The sequence below is a fragment of the Papaver somniferum genome, chromosome 8 (genome assembly GCF_003573695.1).
Source record: "Papaver somniferum cultivar HN1 chromosome 8, ASM357369v1, whole genome shotgun sequence".
In the NCBI taxonomy this organism is placed as follows: Eukaryota; Viridiplantae; Streptophyta; class Magnoliopsida; order Ranunculales; family Papaveraceae; genus Papaver; species Papaver somniferum.
The window spans coordinates 158,900,614-158,925,347 of NC_039365.1; the positions used below are offsets into that span (position 1 = coordinate 158,900,614).

A 24,734-nucleotide genomic window follows, 5' to 3' on the forward strand; every position below is an offset into this window, starting at 1 on the left:
ACCATGTTCATGTCAGAGAAGTAACAACCAGAAAAGCGCTCACTTTGCAACGAATTGAAATACCTGCATCCGCAAGAATAAGATAAACTATTATAACACCTTACTAGTTCAGATCAAGCAAACAACCGAAGCTGAAAAAGTATATAACAACGGCGTATCCTCACCTCAGGAGTGGCTACAGAATTACAGACTCAACAAAGTAAATTTGACACTCAGCAATTCCGCCGACCACCTAATCTGCCACTTATACCTATACCTCCAACATTCACACCTTAGCTCCAACTCCAACACCACCACCGGCTCCAAAGCATGCACCTATACCACCACCGGAACTTATTAACCATAGAAGATCCTTCATACAAATAATTTCACTAACATAAATATAAAAAAAAATATTACTCAAGACGAACACGCTAACTGAAACAGTTGGGTTTCATGGTGCTTAGCAGGTACACATGTAATGGCTTGTGTAAACGGCAGTTACACATGAATATGACTTGTGTAATCTCCGGTTACACATCCATATGTCTTGTGTAATATCCCGTCACACATCCATATGCTTGTGTAATATCCAGTTACACATGCATATGCTTGTGTACTCAGAGCATATAAATTATCTACATGAGCGCTAGAAGCAGTGATATGACATAGAGCTACTCAATAAATAAGATAAAATGACACTTACAACATATGATGTATCTCAGCTGCAGCTTTCTCCTTCTCACCTGCAACATTACATCCAAGCCACAAATAGCACAACCACATCTCCATCTATAACTCACAGTAACATATTCATTCAAATCCAATGCTAGCCTGCATTTTTGCCTTACTCACCATCATATCTTCACTCCCTTCTTCTGTAAATTTCATTTACAACCAACCATATCACCACCACTAATTTACAATAAATAATACTAGGATAACAAATTCGATTTCATTGACAGAGATACATCAAACTATATAGAATTAGAAGTAAAGTACACAAGATTAAGCAATTCAATCAAAGTTTATAAAATTCATAACAAATACATGGGTAATAGAGATGATGATTCGCTGATTTCGAATCTGAACACCAATTTTCAGTCAAGTCTTAAGATAAACAGATCGATTGATATTCAGTAAGGAAACCTAGAAAAAAAATTGTAACATCTTTCAATATTTTCATCTTAAAAAGCTAAAAAACGATTAAACTGTAACAGATCTGAACTTTGATCATGAGTTCATAGATAAAATTCAGTGAAATCATAACTTCGAAGATTTCGAGAGAAAAAATTCAAAATTAATAACATATAACTTCAATTGAATTATGAGATAATGAAAAATGAAGCTTATCTGCACGTCGATTTGATTTCGTAGATGAATCTTCAGATGCAGGATTAAACAAATCATCTTCATCTTCCATATGATCTATCTTTTGATCATATGCAATCGATCTTTGACATAAGTGAAATAACAGAGGCATAGACGAAGAAGATGTGATAGATCGTCGTTGTTGCAGTCGAAGATTTGGATGAAGACGAAGAAGATTTGATGCAGTCGAAAATGAATCTCAGGAACCCTAGAAACCATTGTTCTACAACAGAGAGAGATAAAGATGAAAGAGAAAGAGAATAGAGAAATGAAAAGAAGCTTCTGGGATTCCCTTGTATAAATACTAAAGGGCAATGTTGCCATTATTAAAGTTCGGAATAATTAATTATGGGCCTGATCTAAAGATAATTTGATTTTTCGGGCCTAGTAATATCATTTTATGAAAGTGTGGAGTTGAGGGTGGAGGATCCATTTTGTGGGGCTTCTATATGTTTGAACCCATATAGTAGGGGGTTCTAGTATTTTTCACTTTTGTATATGAGCTTCTCATTTTATTTATATATTTTGCAGAATCTTACAGAGAGACATTGTTTCTGTAAAACCTAAAAAATTCAATGAAGAAAAACTTCTCCAAAATTCAAAAAAATCTCTGAATCTTCAGAAATGGAGAAAGAGATTGAATTACTATCTAGGGTTACAATAAACCATCTATTTCTCGCCCAATTCGAAGCATTTCGAGCATCAATTCTGAGTCTACGAAAACGAAAACCATCTCTAGCAACAAACATTCTGCAAGAGATAATTTCCAAAGGTGGTAGATATAATGGAATTATCTGGTCAGAAACATGTTCATCACCATCACAGCTTACTTGGTTATCAACTCTTTTACTACTTGAATTCCAACAAGATACTTCCACTTCATCGTCATTAGAATCAGAATCAGCTTCGTCGTCGATCTGGAAGAAAGATATTGAACCTGAGTTGTTGAAATTGAAAGTTGAATTTATTTTATTATTACAGTTAAGTTCTTCTAAGGTTTCTGAGAGTATTAGTAATGTTGGTAGTGGTGGTGTATTGGAAAGTATTGAGAAAGAAGAAGAGGAAAATGTCGAGGGTTTTGATTCGAGAGTTGAAGATTTTGAGGTTTTGAAGGAGGAATCTGGGAGTGATTTGGTTGATTTTGTGAATGTATTGGATCGGTTATCGGATTTAGGGTTAAAGAGATTGAGAAGAGATGTAGTAGTGGGGGGTGAAGGTGTTGAGGGTTTTAAAGTTGTTGAGGAAGATGAATTGAAATGTTTGAAGAAAGTGTTCTTGGATCAATCTGAGATTTTCGATGCTTTATGTTTGAATATTCAGAAGCAAATTCAGTGGTCTGATAGGTATGAGTCAGGGTTGGCGATTACTACTGTGGGAAATGAAGAAGAGAAGGTGGAGAGTTCCTCGAGGGAAGAATTAATTGAGGAAGTGAAGGGGCTTAAATTGATTCAGAAGAATGTTCATTCAGCACATCTGGATGCTATGAATGATTGCACAAAGGATGATGACTTAGATGGAGCGATTTCTCACATTCGGTTTCTTCATCAAAATTATGGAATTGAGGAGCATCAGTATAGGTATGTTATTAGTTTTCTCCATTTTCTGCTTTGCAACCTAAACAAATTATTTAACTCATTGTTATGAGTGGAAATGCTTAGCTTAAAGGAGTTTAACATTGCTTTTTGTGGTGTTTCGCTGGCCATCTTTTGCTCATTGGGTCAACATCGTGTAGTTATAAACTGATTGTAATTTTAGTACTTTCAGATTTACCCAGCTCAAAGAAGGAAGGTTGACTTTGTATGATTTGATAATTTATTGCAGTGCTATTCTAATGTTACCTTGAGCTTCAGTTTTGGTTTGGTCTAGAAAGAATCTATATAGGTCAGCTATTTTTTCTTGTTAAAACCAAGTTCCATATAAAGCTACAATGCCAGGTACATACACGGTTATAGACACTAGGGATGCGTTTCAAATACGCACTATCTATACACCGTACGTTATGTTCAGTTATGTTTGGCCAGATTATTTTCTTTTTGAACTGAATAAAACTTTCTAACTGAAAGAAGGATCTAAAGGAGAGTATTTACTTTGCCGAAGCGCTGAACAAGGGCCCTTCCTGTTGTTAAGCAGAGGCTGTGTTATATCCATGTCTGTGTAAGGGGCTGTGTTATATCCATGGGGATGAGAGGTACTCCTTTACCATTCACAGGAGGTACTCTGAAAGCTGTTGTATTTAGGAAAATATTGAAAAACGATCTCCAATTCCTCTTTGACGCATCTGTAGCCTACAGTAACCATATCTTCACTTTATGTGAAGATCTGGGAGCCATAAGCTGGATATATTGTTTGGGATTGAGGGGTGGCAAAGCTGCTTGACACCCTCCCTACGATTCTACTTGTATAAATAAAGCCTTAGTAGCTTGTTTAAACTTCGATTCTGGACCCATCTCCTTAGATTATCTCAAAATAGGCCTAAAACATTCTGCACAGTTACTCCCCGGGACTGTGACTTCTAGATTAGAGCGTTTTAAGACGCAGCTGACGAGGCAAAAATACTGCCGCATACTGATTCTTCTATTCTTATGGAGAACTAATATTTTTGGGTTGACTTGGAGTTTGATGTTTATCTTTATATATGGACTCTTACTGTTTAATCTATCTATTCATAACATGGGAAGCATTTTTTAACTGGTCATCTTATATGGCGATACAGTCCGACAGTTCTTCTTGATCTTTGTTCATCTGCTCGTTTTCTTGTTTCTCTCCTGGTACACTTTATTTAAACTATACAAATGCAGACATTAAAGGTGTTTGCGTAATTGCATATTGATGTATCCTGTTTTGTGGTCTTACTAGGGTGGCTTTGCAAGAGCTTAATAGGAGGATTTGGTTGAGTAGAAATGGTTATGGAAATACATGGCTTGCTACCCGGGAGAAAATGCTGTGGATCTACGGTGAAGCTCTTTCGTCAAACAACACCAACCTTGTGAAAATGATTCAGGTCCTATAAGTCTTTAGTCAAATGCTGGCTGTGGCACTTATTACTTAATTACTGATCTTTTTTGAAGTACTGATTACAAAACTTAGTTTCATGTATGCTTTAAGGCATGGTTATAGTTTATGGCTTTATATGTTTTGCTTAGAGTAGGTACGATGTATCTTTAGTACTAATCTGCCAAAGTTAGTCTGTACATGTCATGTTAGAGAAGCTTATATGTAATGTTATGTTGAGGGTGGAGAAGACCTTCTATACAAGGTTTAAAAAATAAGTGGGGATTCTAGTTCGAATCCTGTTGGCCCCATCGTAGCGAGTTCTCTTTTAATTACCTGGTATGTGTGGGAGGAACTGTACATTCCTCCATTTTAAAAGAGCAAGGGCAAGACCTGGATTATCAAAAAGAGCAAGATATTATATTGATGATTCACAAAAGATGCAGACCAAGTACTTAGTAATTATGCCCACTGCTATGTTGATGTGGAGGTTGATTGGTAAAGAAACTTGTATGTCTGGTATGTAGTGAAACTCAATTTGTTAGCATTTCTGTGCTTACTTTCACCACCTTGTTTTCCTCCCAATTAGCTAAATTAAATACCCCTTTTCCCCCAATGTGTTAGTATTTCTGTGCTTAACTTGATTAATCTATCAGTCTCCTGCATATGAGTAATTTCGTGTCTAAGTCATAAACATTAGGGGCTTATCTTTGGCAGTTTACTGTTATCCTCCAGGTTATTCAAGATGAATTGCTTTCGGAAGAAGTGGAGATGTCTAGAGCTACTGATGCCAACTGGATACCACCTGTTGGGCGTCTGCAGAATTGTTTTGACAATGCTATGATTTCGGAGGAAAGAACTCCATCAGCGATCAGTTCTTGCATGAGAGACATGTACCACTATGCTCGTGTCTCTGGCGTTCATATGCTGGAGCTTGTTATGGATACTGCTCTCTCTGCTGTTAAAAGGGAGCAACTTCAAGAAGCTAGCAATGTATGTGTTCAGTATCCTGTATATATTGAATAAGTGAGTACAAGACATGAACAGTAGTTATACTTTCATTAAGATAGGCAATCTTATGGGTGTATTCTGTAGGTCCATAACAACATCATCATTCATGACAGGTTCTTTCACTATATCCCCTTCTCCTGCCCTTGTTAGCCGTCATGGGTTGGGATCTATTGTCTGGTAAAACAGTTGCTAGGAGAAGATTGATGCAACTTCTATGGACAAGCAAATCGCAGGTACTGAGGTTGGAAGAACATTCTCTCTATGGAAAGCAATCAGATGAGGTAACTTCCTTCCTAATTACTGCTTTGTAGTTAAGTACTATAAATGAGCGTCAGTGTCTGAATCCATGTCTGCATTGCGCCGTTGATAGGTATCTTGCGTGGAGCACCTTTGTGATGTTTTATGTTATCAGCTGGATCTTGCTTCTTTTGTTGCATGTGTCAATTCGGGCCGTCCGTGGACCTCAAAATCCTCCCTACTCTTTTCTGGAAAAGAACAGATAGAGGATAAAACTGATGATACCCTTTCAGATCCTTTTGTGGAAAACTTTGTTCTGGAACGACTTTCTGTTCAAACTCCTCTGCGAGTAAGTAAATATCTGAACCTATGAGTTTGATGACCCTTATGATTTTGTTTTCTCTGCGATACATATGCGTGATTTTTCTGGAAGTCTGGTTTTGCTCTTTTTCCCCCAAAAAAGGGAGGCCGACAATCATTGAAAAATCTGGAAGATATAGGTCATTTCTAAGCTTTACGATTTTGACCGAGTCTACTTATCTGCAGGTCTTGTTTGATGTAGTCCCGGACATAAAGTTTCAAGATGCTATCGAGTTAATTAGTATGCAGCCCATTGCTTCTACTGCAGCAGCATGGAAAAGGTGGGAATCCAACTGTGCTTGATCATAATCATCTTTGGTATTTATCATTTGATAATCCTCTTAGTCTAAAAGTGACCAATATGTAGTATGATATGTAACATAGTCCTTATTCCTTGTTGAACACAGTCCTTATGTAGTATGATATGTAACAAAGTCCTTAATCCGTGTACGTTAATTGGGAATTGCATTGAAGAATTTAGCCAGCTGTTTTTATTGTTGATGTTAGCTTGGTTTGTTGAATTAATGCTTAAACCTCCAAAGGGATTCATGATTTATTATCTTCATAAAGGATGGATGATAAGTTTTGAAACACTCACTGAACATAGAAGGTTTCTCTAGATGAAGATAGCCACCTGTTGTACATGCCAAACCATTGTAAGTCGATGAAAGTTTCCTTTCACAGGGATCTACAGATTAACCCTTATAATCCATGCATGAATGGTGGTCATCTATCGATATTCTATCTGTTTGTATTATCTAGATGTTGCTTACTAAATCCTTTCATTTGCAAATTCTTTTCACTCTGTTTACACTTCCCCGTGTTGTGCTTTCTTCATAGTTTTTCGTTCACTGATTGGAGTCCATATATGTACCCTGGTAGGATGCAGGATATCGAACTTATGCAGATGAGATATACTCTTCAATCTGCTGTTCTTGCTTTAGGAGCCATGGAACAAAGTATTTCTGATGAAACACAATTCTATCATCAAATGGCATTGGTCCACTTGAAAGAATTGAGGAACCATTTAGAAGCAGTCAGTAATATTCCACGCAAGGTAAGTGGGCATCGTGTTCTAACTCTCTGTAGTGAAATTGTTAGACTCTCTATAGTCATCGTTGTGAAAGCTGGAGGTCTCCTCTTTGTCTTGTTGAATGTTATCACCCATGTCTGCCTTACAAGTACTGACAGCTGAGTTAGCATTTCAGTTCCTCTAAGGTGGAAGCTGTTCTTTTTGTCAGTTTTTTCTTTCATTTTTCTTTAATGGATACCATCTGTTGCATTGAGTTGTAGTTAATAGAGTTTGCTAGTGTTTGGACTATGTAGAGTTTTCAGTTTTCTTCTGCATTGTTGCAATTTGAGTTTCCTACTATATTTCTTTTATACAATCTTGATGAGTCTATTGACAGATCAGGGTTTATGTTCTCCTCATGTGTAATTATTTCGGTCCACTAGTTTGATTACCTATTCTTGGATGCAGATATTTTTGGTTGACATTATTATCTCACTTCTACACATGGATGGCATATCTCTGAATCTGACCCAATGTATCTCCTCCAACAACTATCCTGACTCCCCACTTAAGTCTACCAGGGGACAAGTTGATCCTAGTGAATCATATGAGGGGGGAAACAAAACTGTAGTGTCTTTCACTGGGACGTTACTTGAGATATTGCATCACAATTTACCTTCAGCTGCATTTGAGCAAGAAAACATGTTGAACAATGGTATGACTGCCGGTGGAAGACAGGCCTTGGAGTGGAGAATTTCGAATGCTCAACAGTTAATTGAAGATTGGGAGTGGCGACTGTCTATTCTGCAGCGTCTTCTACCGTTATCGGAACGCCAGTGGAGTTGGAAGGAGGCATTGTGTATTTTGCGTGCTGCTCCATCTAAATTATTGAATTTGTAAGTCCACGAAGCTCCTTTTCAATTCGTGTACTTCAAGTCTGGCAATTAGGTATATGATGCTTTAAACAAAATCCAGCCGAGTAATTAGGAAAATTGTTTTAGGAAGGACTTAATAATGATGCGGAGACTTCGCGATGAGCATGGCACTAACACTCAACTACATATATCACCTGGTGCATTTTAGTTTTGTTATTCAATTCTTAATGGTACCCGTTTATCCTTCTGCATAGAATCCTTAATTAGCACCATTAAGGTGTTTTGATCTGTCAAATTTGTGCCACATTATTTAATGCTTCTTCAAGTATGTATACTTATTCCTGTTAGGTACCCCAATTTATAGAAACTGCTCACAATTAATTCGGGAATTGTTATATGTCCTGGAAAAAAACAGGGAAAAAGCAAATGATTATGTAATTTTTCATTTTCTTAATAATGTGTATTTCGTTCTTACACGAATTGTATAATCACATCTACTTGATGTGCTTGCTCACAGTTGCATGCAAAAGGCAAAGTATGATATTGGAGAGGAGGCTGTAAATAGGTTCTCTTTACCTCCAGAAGACAAGGCTACTCTTGCACTTGCTCAGTGGGTAGACAATACCTTTAGAAGAACATCAGTACGATCCAAACTGGTTATTTCTACCCATCTTTGAATTTATATTGCATTTGACATTTGTATCTGTATTATCTTGCACTACTGCCTCATCACATGTTACTGATTGTATCGCTGATCATAATCATGACTTGTAGATTATTGAAAAACTTACAAGGATTTGGCTGTATTATATCACTTCTGCACTATATGCTGTTTCTGATTTAGGGAAGTAAACTTTGTTGCATCTTTTCCAGGCGGAAGATGCAGTAACACGTGCTGCGGATGGAAATGTTAATGCCATACAGGAATTGGATTTTACATCCCTTCGTTCTGAGATTGGTTCGTTATCTGCTGTAAGTGTTCGACGCTTCAATTCTTTTTCCTTTCCCTTGTTTCTCATGATCCCTGTTTTATGCTGACTTGTGTTTTCTTGTTAGATTCTTCTGTGTATTGACGTCGCTGCAACTTCTGCTAGGTCTGTGGATATGTCCAAACGGCTTCTTGATCAGGCAAGACCGGACTCTAACAACTGTTACTTTTTTCCTTACATCCAAAATTCTACATGTGATCTTACGCAACTATTTCTCAGCTGTTTGTCATCACCCTATGAATTTACATTTCCGATGATGCTATCACGAAAACAAAATGTTTTGCTTATTATAAAACAGTGGCATTTTTTATGCAGGCTCAAGTTATGCTATCTGAGATCTATCCAGGAGGTGCTCCAAAGACAGGTTTAACTTACTGGGACCAGGTTCAAGAAGTAGGGCTTATTTCTGTAAATAGGCGGGTGCTTAAGCGTCTACATGAATTCTTGGAGCAGGTATGTTTTAAATGAAACTCCGCGTTAACTTGCTTCCTTTTAGAAAGTTTTTTAAAGACCTTGCATTTTATGAATAATGTCGTGCTGCTCTCACTATGTAGTGGCATAGTGTTTTATTTCTGCCATCACTCTATTAGTTACTTGTCAAGGGCACATTTGAGACATCGTATTCCAGAATTCTTATACCCTGTTTCCCCAGGAAAAAACACCAATACTTCAAGAAATTCTTTCTGGAGAGATGAATGTTACTTTAGCCAAGGAGTCCAACCGAGAAGGGCAAAGGCAACGTGCTCTTGCCATCCTACATCAAGTGATTGAAGATGCTCACAAAGGAAAACGGCAGTTTTTGAGCGGTATCATTTTCATTTCGAATTGGTATCACATATGTAATAGTTAGTATTTTGAAGGTACAGCTGCAAGACATTAATCACTTCTGTATGACTCCAGGAAAGCTCCATAATCTTGCCAGAGCAGTTGCTGACGAAGAAACAAATACAAGTTATGTTAAGGGCGAAGGTCCCTACTCTGATCGGAAAATGCTCTCGAGTATCGATAGGGAAGGGGTGCTTGGTCTTGGGCTTAATGTTAGCAAGCCCTCTTCAGTTACAGCAGTTGGTGAAAATAGTGTGCAACCAGCTGGTTATGATATTAGAGATCCAGGAAAGAGATTATACGGTCCCCTAAGTTCTAAACCTGCTACCTACCTTTCAGCATTTGTTCTCTATATTGCAACTATTGGTGATATAGTTGACTTCATTGATACGACTCATGATTTCAACTTCTTTTCACTTGTGTATGAATGGCCAAAAGATGTAAGTTTCTTATTTTTGCTGCTAATTGTTCGAAGGGTTTCTCAAGTATGATATTATGACTACAGCAATGGGAAGTTATGATACCAATAATTAGTGTTGGTCATTTGAGTTATTGCACTATATGTATGTAGTTTGAGCTTGGAGTTTACATAGCTCCTTGGATGCCTTTTTGGGTCTCAATAGGATTTGTGGAAAGTGGTGTCGAGTAGACATGGATGAGAAATGCGATTTTCTGTTATTTGATATGTCTAGCACTGATTCATTTTTTTAAGAGGATCTTTGAGCCTGAATAAATACATAGGTAATTCTAATTCATGGTTGACAGTATTATAGTTGTTCCTGTTAGCATATAGCCTGGCCACTTATGACTTCGGATATGTAACAATCTTCTTGGTCGTAAGTTCAGTTACTCCTGAATTCTTTGAAGCTGTTATAAATTCATGATTATTAGCTTAAAACTTGATAGAAGGGCAACTTATTTTACATTTTGACACTGTTATTTAAACAGGATTCTTTGGAAAGAAAAAGACACTGATCAGGCGGTGTCATGACCGCCTTCTATTTTCTTGTAGGTTTTAACACGTCTTGTCTTTGAGCGAGGCAGCACTGATGCAGCTGGTAAAGTAGCAGATATAATGGGGGCTGATTTTGTGAATGAAGTTATATCAGCATGTGTACCTCCGGTTTATCCTCCTCGGACCGGTCATGGTTGGGCTTGTATACCACTGCTACCTATGTTTTCTAAGATGAGCCTAGAAAATAAAGTAAACCGCGCCTCTAAAGAATCTAAGCCTAATTCACATAGCCCATCTTCAGTGACTCCTGGAAACCCTCTTTACCCTCTAGAGATGGATATAGTTAAGCATTTGGCCAAGTTGTCCCCAGTACGAGCAGTGTTAGCTTGCGTCTTTGGAAGTAGCATACTAAATAGTAGTAGTGAATCATCCGCATCCGGTTCTTCTGGTGATGAACTAATACAAGCACCTGATGCGGACAGATTATTCTACGAGTTTGCACTTGATCAATCAGAGAGGTAAGAACTCCTAGAGGAACACATACTTTAGAAAAGTAATACACATGATTGTTGGTTTGATAACGAACTTAGCTATTCTTTTATATTACAGGTTTCCAACTCTGAACCGATGGATACAGATGCAGACAAATCTTCATAGAGTATCAGAGTATGCTGTAACAGTTAAACGCACTGCTAAGACTGGTGAACCAAAACCAGAGGCAAAAGCTGCTGTCAAACGTTCCCGTGAACCTGACAGTGATACTGAATCAGAAGTAGATGACATGGTTTTTAGTGTCCATTCTTCTACCAATTTGCCGGAATACACTGAGAAAGTCAGTTCAGGTCATGACCTCTTGCAAGATTCTCCGAAGTCTGAAAATCTGGAACATGATCAAACTATTTTCCTGTCTTTTGATTCGGAGAATGAAGTGCCATATGAAAAAGCTGTGGAGAGGTATTTATTTATTTCTTGATGTTGCTAATTTGCATGTTTACTCTCCTGTTCACCTTTTATATTTGAATTATCCCTTTGTTAACAAACCTCTCTGCTGCCGTCAGTTGAGCTGTATCTGGTAATTAGCTTATTCGTAGAGATTCTTCGTCTGACATTTATCTGTCTTTATTTCTCTTGTTACAGATTAATTGACGAAGGAAAACTCCTGGACGCTCTTGCCCTTTCTGATCGCTGTTTACGTGATGGAGCTTCAGATCGGCTACTTCAGTTGCTTGTCGAGCGTGGAGAGGAAATCCAGTCGGTATCAGGACAAACCCAAGGTTATGGTGCACATAACAGCTGGAGTAATAGTTGGCAATATTGTTTGCGGTTGAAAGATAAACAGTTGGCAGCCAAACTTGCTCTCAAGTATGCATTTTTCATTTTTGTTGAGATATAATTAGATCATTTGTGGTGCTGGTGTTTCATAGGCTGCAGGTTTAATTTTATTCTAGTTCTTCACTTAATATTACAAGTTTAAATCCCAGGTACCTGCACAGATGGGAGCTAGATGCTGCTATAGATGTCCTCACCATGTGCAGCTGCCACCTGCTTCCCACTGATCCAGTTAAGAGAGAGGTACATGATTAGTATAGTGTTGTACCATATTAATCAATTTGCTGCTGGTGGAGTTCGTCATGCTTTAGTCTCTTTTTTGCCCATATGTACATTGATATTGGAGGGGAGGAGTTTTCGTTTTGATTCTTAATGGGAAATTCTTTTACATTATTAGGTCATGCAAATGAGACAAGCTTTGCAGAGATATAGTCACATTTTATCTGCAGATGACCATTATACCAGCTGGCAAGAGGTAATCATTTTTTTTAGGCTTTGCTACTTGTATTTTCACCCGTAGCGCATTCAATATTAAAATCCCGCAGACTAATGTGTAATATATATCATCTTCCCATACTACAGACTTCTATTTGTAACGCGATATATATGTATTCTAGGTTGAAGCTGAATCAAAGGAAGATCCTGAAGGACTGGCACTTAGATTGGCTGGGAAAGGTGCTGTTTCTGCTGCGTTAGAAGTAGCCGAGAGTGCGGGTTTATCTATTGATTTACGAAGAGAGCTTCAAGGACGGCAACTTGTGAAGTTACTAACCGCTGATCCTCTTTGTGGTGGAGGTCCTGCAGAAGCTTCACGGTTTCTTTCTTCTCTTCGTGATCCTGATGATGCTCTGCCTGTTGCTATGGGTGCAATGCCGCTGTTATCAGATCTGCGTTCAAAGCAACTTCTTGTATTATGTTTCTCCTCGCTACTAAATTTTCATATTTGAATGTTAATAATTTTGCTTCAACTTACATGTTTTTGTTTCTTTTGTATAGGTTCACTTCTTTCTGAAGCGAAGAGCTGGAAATCTCTCAGATGTTGAGGTTTCACGTCTGAACTTATGGGCGCTGGGTCTTCGTGTTCTAGCAGCCTTGCCGCTGCCATGGCAACAAAGGTGTTCATCTCTGCATGAGCATCCTCATTTAATATTAGAGGTTCTTTTGATGAGGAAGCAACTGCAATCTGCTTCTTTGGTACGATGCATTTCCTTTTATTTTGGATACATCTCAATGCTTTTATTCTTGCGGTCCCTAACTTACTCATGAATTTCGACCACCATATCTGTTCCCCACCTTGTGAAGGAATTTTGTCTACAGAGAGTTGTATTTCGTTGATTAGGGATTGGAATACGGCAATAAAGAGGCCCAGGATCCTCATTCAAATTACCTATCTTTGACTATAAATTTGTTCTTTCTATTTTTTCCTGCAGATATTGAAAGAGTTTCCATCCTTGAGAGACAACAACCTAGTTCTCATTTATGCTGCCAAAGCAATTGCTGTCCATGTTCCTTCTCTTTCAAGAGAACAACGGATATCTGTCGCAGGTCCAATTCCAAAACAAAAAATAAAACCAGGCACACCCAGTAGATCAAACTTTTCCAATAGCCTTAATAATTTGCAGAAAGAGGCTAGGAGAGCTTTCTCCTGGACTGCACGTGATAATGGAAATAAGCCTGCTCCAAAAGAGGTCTACCGTAAAAGAAAAAGTTCGGGATTGTCGCCATCTGAAAAAGTTGCCTGGGAGGCAATGACTGGTATTCACGAGGATAGAGTTTCGACTTACTCAGTTGATGGGCAAGAACGGCTTCCTCCGGTTTCTATTTCTGAGGAATGGATCCTTACTGGTGATCCAAACAAAGATGATGCAGTTCGCTCATCTCATCGATATGAAAGTGCCCCTGATATAGTTCTGTTTAAGGTACGCTTCACCATTACAGCTACTAGGAAAATATACAGTAAATTAGCAGATTGGCATTTGACATGCTAGTGCTTAATATCGTACACATGTTCACAGCATCCTGTTGGAATAAATAAGCCTCATCAGTAAAACTAGGTACATAAGCGCTGTGGTAATTGATCAACGATACATGGAACTTTGTCTGTGTGGCTCAATGGCCATGTACAACTTGCGTCAAGCTTGTTGGGATAAAAAATGGTTTCTATTCATTGGTCTATGTTAGCGTTCATAAAATGGATAAAGAACTGACTTGTGTGCAGGTAGAAGTGCATCATTATTCTTGCTTTAGAGATGTCAGCACCAGTTAGTCTGGCCCATTAGTTGAAACAAGCTTAATCTTAAATTAATCGTTTACCAGGAAACTCCAACTTAGTCTTTATTTTTTCTTATGGATGTCACGCCTCATGAAATAGTTAAGTATTATGCGTTTGTTAATTTGCTAAGCTGTTGGTCTCCAGGCATTGCTTTCATTGTGTTCCGACGAGACAGTATCTGCCAAAGGTGCCCTGGATTTATGCGTTACTCAAATGAAGAGTGTTTTAAACTCCCAGCAGTTGCCACTGGATGCAACTACAGAAATAATTGGTCGAGCATATCATGCGACAGAAACTTTTGTGCAGGTATTCATGTTTTGCAATTAGTAACCATTATATACTTATATAGGTGTATTTATGAGGCAAATCCAAGTGAGCCAGTTTTGAATGACCATGTTCATTTAGGGGCATCAAACTGTCAAATGATGCTGTTATTTATGGAAGAAATATAATGCTTCTCCTTTTTTTTTTTTTTTGCTTGACGAGGAGTAATTATTTTTAATAGAACAGGAGAGGATTTCCTAATTTAACCCAGTAAACCAGAGAGTTTTAATGTCCATGGTCTGGGTTAAACATTCAGGTTTAGCATTAGATTATTGGGATGAAGAGGCACTTTGCTTTACAGCAAATGGGGTGGGAACCCCTGTTCATTTCAAGATTTCCTCATCCAATGGAAGTGTGGGACAATTGTTAAAAAAAGAGTTATTACCTGTTTTGAAATAAAAGTGTACTTTGTTAATATTGTTCGATATATGTGTTAAGCACTTGATAACTGGGCCGAGATAATACCTGAGAAATACCAAACCGTGGAACAATTTATCTAGTTTGTGGAGATCTTACTCCCCACCTAACCCTAATTGTCAGCCACAGAAGTGGCTTGAATTTTGTTTGATGGTAATGATGGCATGCTGCATGCTGGCATTTTCATTCGCTGTTAATTTTTTTTGACTCTCTATTGCTGCATATTGCAGGCGCTCCTTTATGCTAAAAGCCAGTTCAGAAAACTTGCTGGAAGTAGTGACTTGTCTAGTACTTATTCAGAAAGAAACAGGGAAAATGATGATGCATCTTCAGATGCTGGCAGTTCTAGTGTTGGTAGTTCGAGTACAGATGAGTTGTCGGAACTTCTTTCACAAGCAGATATATGGCTAGGACGTGCAGAGCTTCTTCAAAGTCTTCTTGGGTCAGGAATTATTGTTTCTCTTGATGATATTGCTGACAAGGAGTCGTCGGCACGTCTACGTGACAGGTTAATTGGATATGAACGGTACAGCATGGCTGTATACACTTGCAAGAAGTGCAAGGTAAAAAATTGTTTGCCTGGACCTATGTTTGATGTTTCATGGTTTTCATTTCTTTTGTCTATTTACCTGTGTACGTCATATCTTTGGTTTTAGATCAACGCCTTTCCTGTTTGGAGTGCATGGGGACTTGCTTTAATCAAGATGGAACATTATTCTCAAGCTCGTGTGAAATTTAAGTATGATTTCTTAACTGGAATGAAGAGCATGTCATAACTTCTGCATTGGCTTTGTGGTGCAAAAACTTTCTTGCATTTGGTAAGAAGTTTATGATGCTTGTCTTATCTTTTTTCAATGGTCCAGGCAAGCTCTGCAATTGTACAAGGTTGATCCCGCACCTGTCATTTTGGAGATTATTAATACAATTGAAGGTGGTCCACCAGTTGATGTTTCAGCTGTTCGCTCTATGTAAGTTGGAATACAATTGGAAATACTTTTTCGTTTTTTTTCCCTTCCTTTTTTTTTGGCATGAACATCAAAGCGCAAAGCCTGGTCGGTTTGAATTCAGGTCCATTCCTATTGCCTTCCTCAATTGTTTGGTCCAGTTAGCAAGACTAAATGATTTTCGTCTTTAGTCTAGAAGGAATCGAACTTAGAGCCCATGTCCAGCCATCCTATCAACCATAATCTCCTCTAAAAAAAGGCTACCGTCATTTTATAAGATTAAATTTAAATGTTTATCAAATTTGGTATTCTGTGGTAACAGATAAAAAGCATTTAACTTTCTGATAAAAAGTATTCTGTGGTAACAGATAAAAAGCATTTAACTTTCTGATAAAAGTATAAAACGGTTCATTATGAGTGCATCCACTGTCCTGTCCTGCGTCTGAATGGGAAAACGATCATGCACCTGGTATTTCATCTTGTTTATGTTCTAAATGAGGAGTTTCGACCCCAATGTTAAAATCGTTATCCAGGGAAATAAGGGTGTCCTATTATTTATCGTTTCTTTGAGGTGACAGTACATGCTATTTGCTAATATCAACTGGTACTGCAGGTATGAACATTTGGCGAAAAGTGCGCCAACTATCTTGGACGATTCTCTTTCTGCTGATTCATATCTGAATGTTCTATATATGCCAACTACATTTCCCCGTTCAGAGAGGTCCAGGCAGTTTCGAGGATCTTCAAATGACCTCTCTGAATCATCTATGTTGGAAGAGGAGGGCCCTCGCAGCAACCTGGACAACATTAGATACCTTGAGTGTGTTAATTACTTACAAGATGTAAGATGCAAATCAGATTTCATAGTTCCGCAAATTCCAAGCATCACTTTTAGGTCCATATATGCAGTTTGATTTAGTTTCTTCTTGAATCTTCACTCACATTAGTATGTATTGCAAATAGGTAGAGATTGTTGGTGACTTTTCACTTACATCAGGATACCTGCGGCTAGCGCATCAGAGTATCCATTATCTCAGATATTTTTGATATTTTTCAGATCTTCCATTGTCCAGTTGGCAGCTTTTTTAGCAGTTAGTCATTGCATGTGCTCTCTCATTTTCCATCCACTCTTCCTGTTATTGTTTTCTTTAAATTTTCGCATGCTCCTCATTATTTGTCTTATAACATAGTTCTATTTATTTCTTTTTTTTTTCCAACAGTATGCACGTTATCAAATGCTGGGTTTCATGTTCAAGCATGGTCACTACGACGACGCTTGTATTCTGTTTTTTCCTGCAAATGGTCTTCCTCCACCTCCTCAGCCGTCATCGCTTGCTGCGGCTACTACTTCTTCATCCCCTCAAAGACCTGATCCCTTGGCAACTGATTATGGTACCATTGACGATTTGTGTGACTTATGCATTGGTTATGGTGCCATGCCTATTCTAGAGGAAGTGATTTCTACAAAAATGGCATCTACTTCGCCCCAGGATGTTGCAGTGAATCAGTACATAACTGCTGCCCTTACCCGCATATGCAACTATTGTGAAACCCATCGGCATTTTAATTATCTTTACAAGTTTCAGGTAAAATTAACTCTTATTTTATTTGGGGCAAAAAAATCTTGGTTTTTTGTTTGTAATCTCTGTATCATATTTTGCTTTAAAAGTTAGCTGGTTTCCGTCTTTATTGACAAATGTTGAAGTCGTCTAAATTACTGTCACTCCTGTTCAGCCGAGCTAACTTGTGTATGCATGACCAATAAATGAAAATAAATGGTGCATAGGCTTGAATGCATTGTGGAAAATTCTTATCTAGAATGCACCTGTAAATGTGGTCTTACCCTGCGATATCGCCTGTTTTCTGCTGTTCTATACTTTGAGATATTGTTTATGAAGGTCCAAAATAAATTTCATTTTTTGCATTCAAAAATTAGTTTTCCATCATTTGTTGCTTCCTTGGTTATATGCGTTGTCGACTTTTATTGCAAATTTTATGTTGTACGCCTTGTTGATTTTTATATCTTTGATGGAAAATGAACCACTGATCTTAGCTAATATAGCTTCTTCATCTTTTATAATTTCCACTATGGCACTATCCCATTGTCTGATTCTGATTATTAATTCAATGGTGCAGGTAGTAAAGAAAGATCTAGTTGCTGCTGGGCTTTGCTGTATTCAATTATTTGCGAATTCTTTATCTCAAGAAGAAGCATTGAAACATTTAGAGAATGCCAAGGTAGTGAAGTATTGCACACTTATTTTTATTTTTACTTCCTCATTTAGCTCTTCTTCACTTTTGTAATGCATCAAAGCATGTGATATATGAGGCCTACACTCTGATGTCAGTCGAAGAAAACTCAATTGCCTGCACACAAAAGCTCCATTAAAATGATCTTTTTTATTACTACCTCAAGCAAAAAATTGCTTCAATGCTAAGTTTGCATGCATTTTACAAAAACTTTTTCTTACTATTGCTTCATTCAACCTAATAGATAGTCTCCTTATGATGGCTAGATCCACTTTGATGAGGGATTGTCGGCACGACATAGAAAAGCAGAAACAGCAAAGATTATCTCCAAGGGTATTCGTGGAAAAAGTCTTACGGAAGAGGAGCTTGTCAAAATTGCTGGCCGTGTAAATGTTCAGGTTTGAGACAAATCCAATGACAAAAAATTCTGCTTTAAATTTTAATGTAGAAATAGTTGTGCACGCGGAAGTAAATCTTTGGTTAAGTTCTTGGTTGCCATGCAGTCATATCGTTTGTATTAAACGACAAATTTATGAACATGGTAAAAACAAGGAAATCATTGTTCATGCTTGAACACACATATCAATATATAGTAATGGCCCAGTGCTATTACTTGCGAAAAAAGTCACAGCTGAAGTGCTGCCTTACTCTGGCTCATATCCTTTATATAATTTTCTTGAAAATCACGACATGATTTTCATGTCTGTCAACTGTGCAGATGGATGTTCTGAAAGCCTTCAATGACATTGATGGATCACAGTGGAAGTACTCTCTTTTTGGAAATCCAAATGATCCAGAAACTTTCAGGTTTGTATTACCTTCATTTTGCTTGATTCCATGTACTTGTGCTAGGAGAAATAACCTTAGCAGGGAGTTACCTCCCGATTACTGTTTAGTGATGCGTGGTTAAATGATGAGTTTACACACATTTCTGGTTTAACATGAATATGAACAACACATCAAATATGCATCTTCCTGCTTAAGTGAAATCATGTAGTTTCCACTGTTGGGATTATGTAGAGGTTATCTCCAATGTTCACCTCCTTTCATGTTGTATCTGGCAAATCTAATAACGTCACCATCTAGAAAAGCTTCCTGGTGAAAAGAACTGTTTGAAAAAGCTGTTGCCTCCTATAATTTCACAGGAGAAGGTCCGAGATTGCAGAAACTCTATCTGAGAAGGATTTCGATCTGGCTTTCCAAGTGATTTATGAATTTCATCTTCCAGGTACCAGATCCCTGACTCTTATTCTTATTAAACACATCTTTTGTTATAAGGTCTAAGGTTAATGCACTAGTATCACTTTTTTGAAGGGGAACTGCTTCGTTATTTTAACTTGCATATCTGCTTTGCAGCTGTTGATATTTATGCTGGAGTCGCTTCATCACTTGCAGAGAGAAAAAAGGGTGGTCAGTTAACGGAATATCTAAAGAATATCAAGGGCACAATAGATGATGAAGATTGGGACCAGGTAATGTTATTGTTTCGGTCTCTGAACTATTTCTGTTTAGCTTTCTTTTTTAGGTTAAGAAACAGAAAGAACGGGAAATATTATTCAAGCAGAAAAGGTATCCTATGTGGAGGTGGGGAGCTAACTGAATGAGTGCAGTTTTGCTTGCTTCCCATCATTTTCTTGTGATGTAATGTGCATATTCTGAAATCCAATTAAGATGTTTTTTGGTTGTACTGGATGTCAATGATGTTTTACAGTGTCTGGGTATTATCATGTAGGTATTGGGAGCAGCAATTAATGTTTATGCAAACAAGCACAAGGAACGCCCTGATCGTCTCATAGACATGTTACATAGTAGCCACAGGTACTTCTTCTAGTTATTCACTTCTCGTAGGAATTTATATTGTAAAGGACTTGATTTTTGATGGAAATGCCGTAATGGTTGCGAAAAGTTGAGAATCAACATGGTCAACTAACGCATCTTGATAAATCAAGGGTCCATTACTGGATAAACCGGACAGGCAGATATTTTATTATTCGTAGAGTAATTCCCTTACAGGTTTTGTTAAATACTCAAAAGGTAGTTATGGTGACAAATTGAAGCTAAGAAATTAAGCAATGACTCGTACAAACTATTTTTTGAGGGTTCTGCACCCCTAAATCATGGAAGTATACATTGACCTGAAGAGGCAGGATCTGACTTCCTTAGCCACAAAAGTATGTCTTAACACCAAGTGTACCCAATGACTGCGAGTGTGTGTGGTCAGGTTAGTATGAGGAAGACCTTTAGTTATCAGGGGGAAAAAAACAGAGAAAAAATAACGAAAAAGATTGCGGCTAACAAGTCGCTCGATGTGGGAGGTGTAGTAGTGTGGTATTCACTTCTTACCATTGTAATACAGGAAATTAAGTGGAAGAGCGGTCCTTGTGGGCATTAGCTATTTTACAGAAGAACTGCTAGTATATCAAACCACTGTCTCTTTTGCAAATATGAATATTTTGTTATCTCATGGTGTATCATAAAAAAGTGTGACGTTTGTTTATTGATTCTCGTATGTTGTGTTATGCTGATCCCAGTATTGTTCATGCTACACAGGAAAGTGCTAGCCTGCGTGGTTTGTGGTCGTCTGAAAACTGCATTCCAAATTGCTTCACGAAGTGGAAGCGTGGCCGATGTTCAGTATGTAGCTCATCAGGTTATCTTCTCCACTAAAATTTATTCATTCGTTAGTTTTTCCTCGCTAATTCGGTTACAGAAAGCTAGCATAAACATAATTGTTAACGAAATTTGGTCATATTGGTTTGCAGGCACTGCATGCAAATGCACTCTCTGTACTTGATTTGTGCAAACAATGGTTGGCTCAGTACATTTAGTTTTTCATTCTGTGATTAATGTACATTGTACTTGAAGATCTCGTCAAGAGTTTATCAGCATGGGCGCCACGAAATGACCATCTGGGTGCTGATTCCAAGCTTTATCTTCAAATAGTTTTGGAACTCCATTTCCTCCATTTTGTTCTTTTGTTCTTTTTTTTTTTTTTGTAGAGAACCAATTTTAAGATTAGGGTCCCATTATGGGGCTGAAGTTTACTATAGTGTGATTATTTGTAACAGATATCAGAAGAGGCCTGTGGCAAGAGAGTACTAAAACAAAAGCAGAGTGTAATTAGAAAAAAAAAAATCAAATTGGTGCAACACTGGACGTTTTGGTGACCCTTTTCTATAGGGTTTATATATAGTGAATATAAATTCTTCTAAACCCTTTAATTGCTTTCTTTTTTCGTAAAATTTGCCGGGTTTGCTCGATAAAGCAAAGATCAAAATTGCCAGTAAGAGCTGGACTGATACGATCAACCCTAGATGGTAAAAAAGATAAACAGACGTAACTCGACCTGTTAGGGCTGGATTTAGGGCTCCCCATGGACGCCTGCAGTCATGTCAAATTTCGACCACCCATGTATGGAGTCGGGGAACAAAAAAGAGGGTCAGGAGACTTTAGTTGCCTGCAAATCTTATTGCCAAGCAAAAATGCATTCTTATTGCGACTTCTGCAGCTAACCTTCTAGGTCCTTGGTTCACTTGGCCACCAATCACATGAAAATGCTGCTAGTAACCTAGAGATATCGGTTCAAAAGTTCCTCTCCAAACAAAGAGACAAAAATTGTACCTGGGAATACATTTTCAAGTAAAGTAGTCTTAGTAACCTGTTATAGGGGCGGCAGGTTTTATTAGAGGGGCGGAACCATGATAGTAATGTCCCTCTATACTAGTTGGTTAGGGGATGGGGTTGTAAATTGTCTAGATTACCCTTTCAACTTTAAATGGACTAATTTGTCCCTCCTTTATTAGTTAAAAAGACTGAATTGTCCTCAATCATATCATCGTCTTCCATTAATCGGCGATTCGTAAAATTAAAATTAATAGTCGTTTTGATTGAAGTTTACATTAGAAATGACGAAGAAGAAGTAAGTTGATGAAGATTATAGCGATTCTAATTAAGCAAATCCCCCAAAAGGTGAAGAACAACAATTTCAATTTCAAACCCCTAAACTGGACAAATTAATTGGAAAGACTTACATGAGGTGTGTTTTGCGAAACCCAGTTAGGGTTTAGTTTATTTTGTTTGATATAAGTTAATTTTCTACAAAAAAAATTAGGGTTTTTGATGAAGCTTAAAATTTCAAATTCTGGGTTTTTGTTATTTACGGTTGGTATTAAATCAATTACGCGTTGTAACTGAAGATTTTGATGCTGTTACGATTTGTAACAATTGAATTTATTTCAAATACCAAGCGTAGGTTCATAAATATGAGAATTTTTTCTAGTTATGGTTGATGTCGAAACCAGAATTACGAACCGTAATTCGTCCTGCATGTCTACAATTTGTTGTACAGTTCGTATTTGTATGAAAATTACCAACCGTAGTTTAGGTACGGTATATAATTGTATGTCTTTTACCAACCGTATATAATCTCTTGGCTGAATTCATATATATTGTACAGTTCATAAGTCTAGTTTATTTATAAACCGTAATGTAGTTACGGCATGTGTTGTTATCTATATTTTCAACTGTATATCATCCTGTGTCTGAAAACATTAGTATCAAATAGTGTTACAGTTGATCTCGAAACGCAACTCACCAACCGTAAATTATTTACGGTTTGTCTCGATTGTCAAGTTACATACCGTAACTAGTTACATACCGTAACTAGTTACAGTCTGTGTTGATTATCACATTTTAAACCGTAAATTGTTTTGGTCACAATTTTTTTGGTTTATTTGTTTCTATTTTGTTTGTTCAACCCTTAGGAAATCAATCAATTGTATTGTTTGTGCAGGAATCCTGATAGGGTGAAGAATAAGAGAGGGAATAATTTAACTCCGATTGATCATACACCCACCCCTCGCGGTGACAAGCATTTAGGGATAGATTATAGAGGTATCCACAAGAATGAGAAGAAGAAGAATCAATTTGAAATTAGGTTGAGAGAACCACCTGTAGCTGAATCCGGGGTTGATTTAGAAGGAGCGGAACCTAATGATCAAGAAATTAAAGAGGTGGGAGTCGAAATTAACCGTGAAGGCAAAGAAAAACAAATTGTAGAAGAAGAATCTAATGATGAAGAAAAGGAAAAAAATTCTAATGAATCCGGTGATGAAGAAGAGGAGGAAGAGGAGTCAAATGATGAGGAAGAGGAGGGAGAGGAAGTAAATGATGAATAGGGGTTTGAGGAAGCAAATGATAAAGAGGAAAACAAAACAAGGGGAAATAAATTATTGTAGCTACAACTCCAGTTAAGCCAGTTAAAGAAAAGAAGCCGAGAAACGAACCAGACTTGTTGTTGTCACTGAAGAAGAATATAAGACCTTGGGGAGAGGCCCCAGATAAGTCCTCAATCTTATTTGGTTATACCAATTATTGGGCCGCAAAAGTCTGTGAGACTAGGGTATGATTTTATTCTCAAAACATTGTTATAACTTATTTCGATTCATTTTGTTTGTATTTTTGTATGTTTTTGTATATCTCATCTTAACAAAATATGTTTGTATTTTTTTTAGGATCATGCAAGGGAGAAAAAATTGCTCAAGCGTCAAAGGGATAAATATTGGCCATTAGGTGAAGAATGTTCTTTTGTTCGTGCTCTAGTGGCTAGTTCAGGATTAGGGCCTGGAATTATGAATGCCCAAGCGGGGTATGATAGTGTTGTGGTCCCTACCTTCAGGGAAAGATATTGGCTTGAAACTGATACATTTCATCTCCCATTTGGAGAGATGAAAATAATATCGGACAATGTGAAGCAAAATCTTGACTTGGAAGTTGAAGGAAAATCTGTGGCAGAAGGTTTCGACAACAACATGTCTTGGACTGAGTTTTACAGCCTTGTTGTTGTTGTCGAGACCTTCTGCCACATATTTTCCTTCAACTTCCAAGTCAAGATTTTGCTTCACATTGTCCGATATTAAGTTTACTTGACAATCTAAGAAAGACCTCGAGGGTTGGAGCTACTGAAATTGCTTGGAATGTTGCACTTCTAATGGTAAGTTTGGTTACATTTTATTATTTTTTATTATATGATAGTTTGTTATATTTATCATTTTTAGTCATGTGCCAATTGTTTAAAATTTTTAGGCATGGGTGTATGACCACTTTCCGAGCCTGAGACCTTCTACTTAATGGAAAGAAGATGATTATGGCCCTACAGGAAAGAAGTTTAAGTTCACTGGTTGACAAAAAAGGAACAAAGAAGGGAGGCTCATTCAAGTGAGGGAGGAAATAGATGCTTTCACTTTTGAAGATGTTATCTTTGACCCTTATTTGAGGATTCAAAATGGAGTTGATGTTCGTCAGTTCACACAGACCACAGGCTACAACGGACCATTGTATCATCCCACAAGTTATGTTATGACCAATCCTCGTCGAACTCTACGCAAAATTGCTCATATTCAAGAAAATGTCATTAAGGAAAATTTCAAATTATCCAAGTAAAGATCCACAACAAAAGGTCCCACCATTGTACTCAACTTCCGCCCAACTTCGACGATTGATGCTTGAAACAACCACCATGACAAAAAATACCAACTCGCAGCGGGAGAAGCAACGGCTTGTAACAACACGAAAGAAGCCGCTGATGATTACAT

The 24,734-nt window shown here is 37.7% G+C and overlaps 1 protein-coding gene across 3 annotated transcripts; it reads left to right on the forward strand.

Moving 5' to 3' along the window:
* The first annotated feature begins 1,867 nt into the window (after window positions 1-1,867).
* On the forward strand, window positions 1,868-21,360 carry LOC113303692 (protein DDB_G0276689-like). 3 transcript variants are annotated; one of them, XM_026552751.1, is made up of 36 exons: window positions 1,868-2,927; window positions 4,207-4,351; window positions 5,077-5,334; window positions 5,466-5,633; window positions 5,723-5,938; window positions 6,136-6,230; window positions 6,832-7,006; window positions 7,430-7,857; window positions 8,354-8,477; window positions 8,710-8,808; window positions 8,893-8,964; window positions 9,141-9,278; window positions 9,478-9,631; window positions 9,726-10,090; window positions 10,663-11,123; window positions 11,215-11,559; window positions 11,743-11,967; window positions 12,087-12,177; window positions 12,332-12,409; window positions 12,552-12,842; window positions 12,931-13,128; window positions 13,365-13,853; window positions 14,351-14,512; window positions 15,178-15,510; window positions 15,604-15,686; window positions 15,811-15,915; window positions 16,505-16,733; window positions 17,112-17,477; window positions 18,028-18,129; window positions 18,408-18,539; window positions 18,860-18,948; window positions 19,287-19,369; window positions 19,498-19,613; window positions 19,874-19,959; window positions 20,692-20,791; window positions 20,904-21,360. In XM_026552751.1, the coding sequence occupies exons 1-36, from the start codon at window positions 1,975-1,977 to the stop codon at window positions 20,967-20,969; spliced, it is 7,620 nt and encodes a 2,539-aa protein (XP_026408536.1). In that variant the 5' UTR covers window positions 1,868-1,974; the 3' UTR covers window positions 20,970-21,360. The 3 variants fall into 3 exon arrangements, with proteins under 3 accessions (XP_026408536.1, XP_026408538.1, XP_026408539.1); XM_026552753.1 differs by lacking the exons at window positions 1,868-2,927; window positions 4,207-4,351 and having other exon boundaries at window positions 5,129-5,367; XM_026552754.1 differs by lacking the exons at window positions 1,868-2,927; window positions 4,207-4,351; window positions 5,077-5,334; window positions 5,466-5,633 and having other exon boundaries at window positions 5,779-5,938; window positions 6,839-7,006.
* The last annotated feature ends 3,374 nt before the right edge of the window (window positions 21,361-24,734 follow it).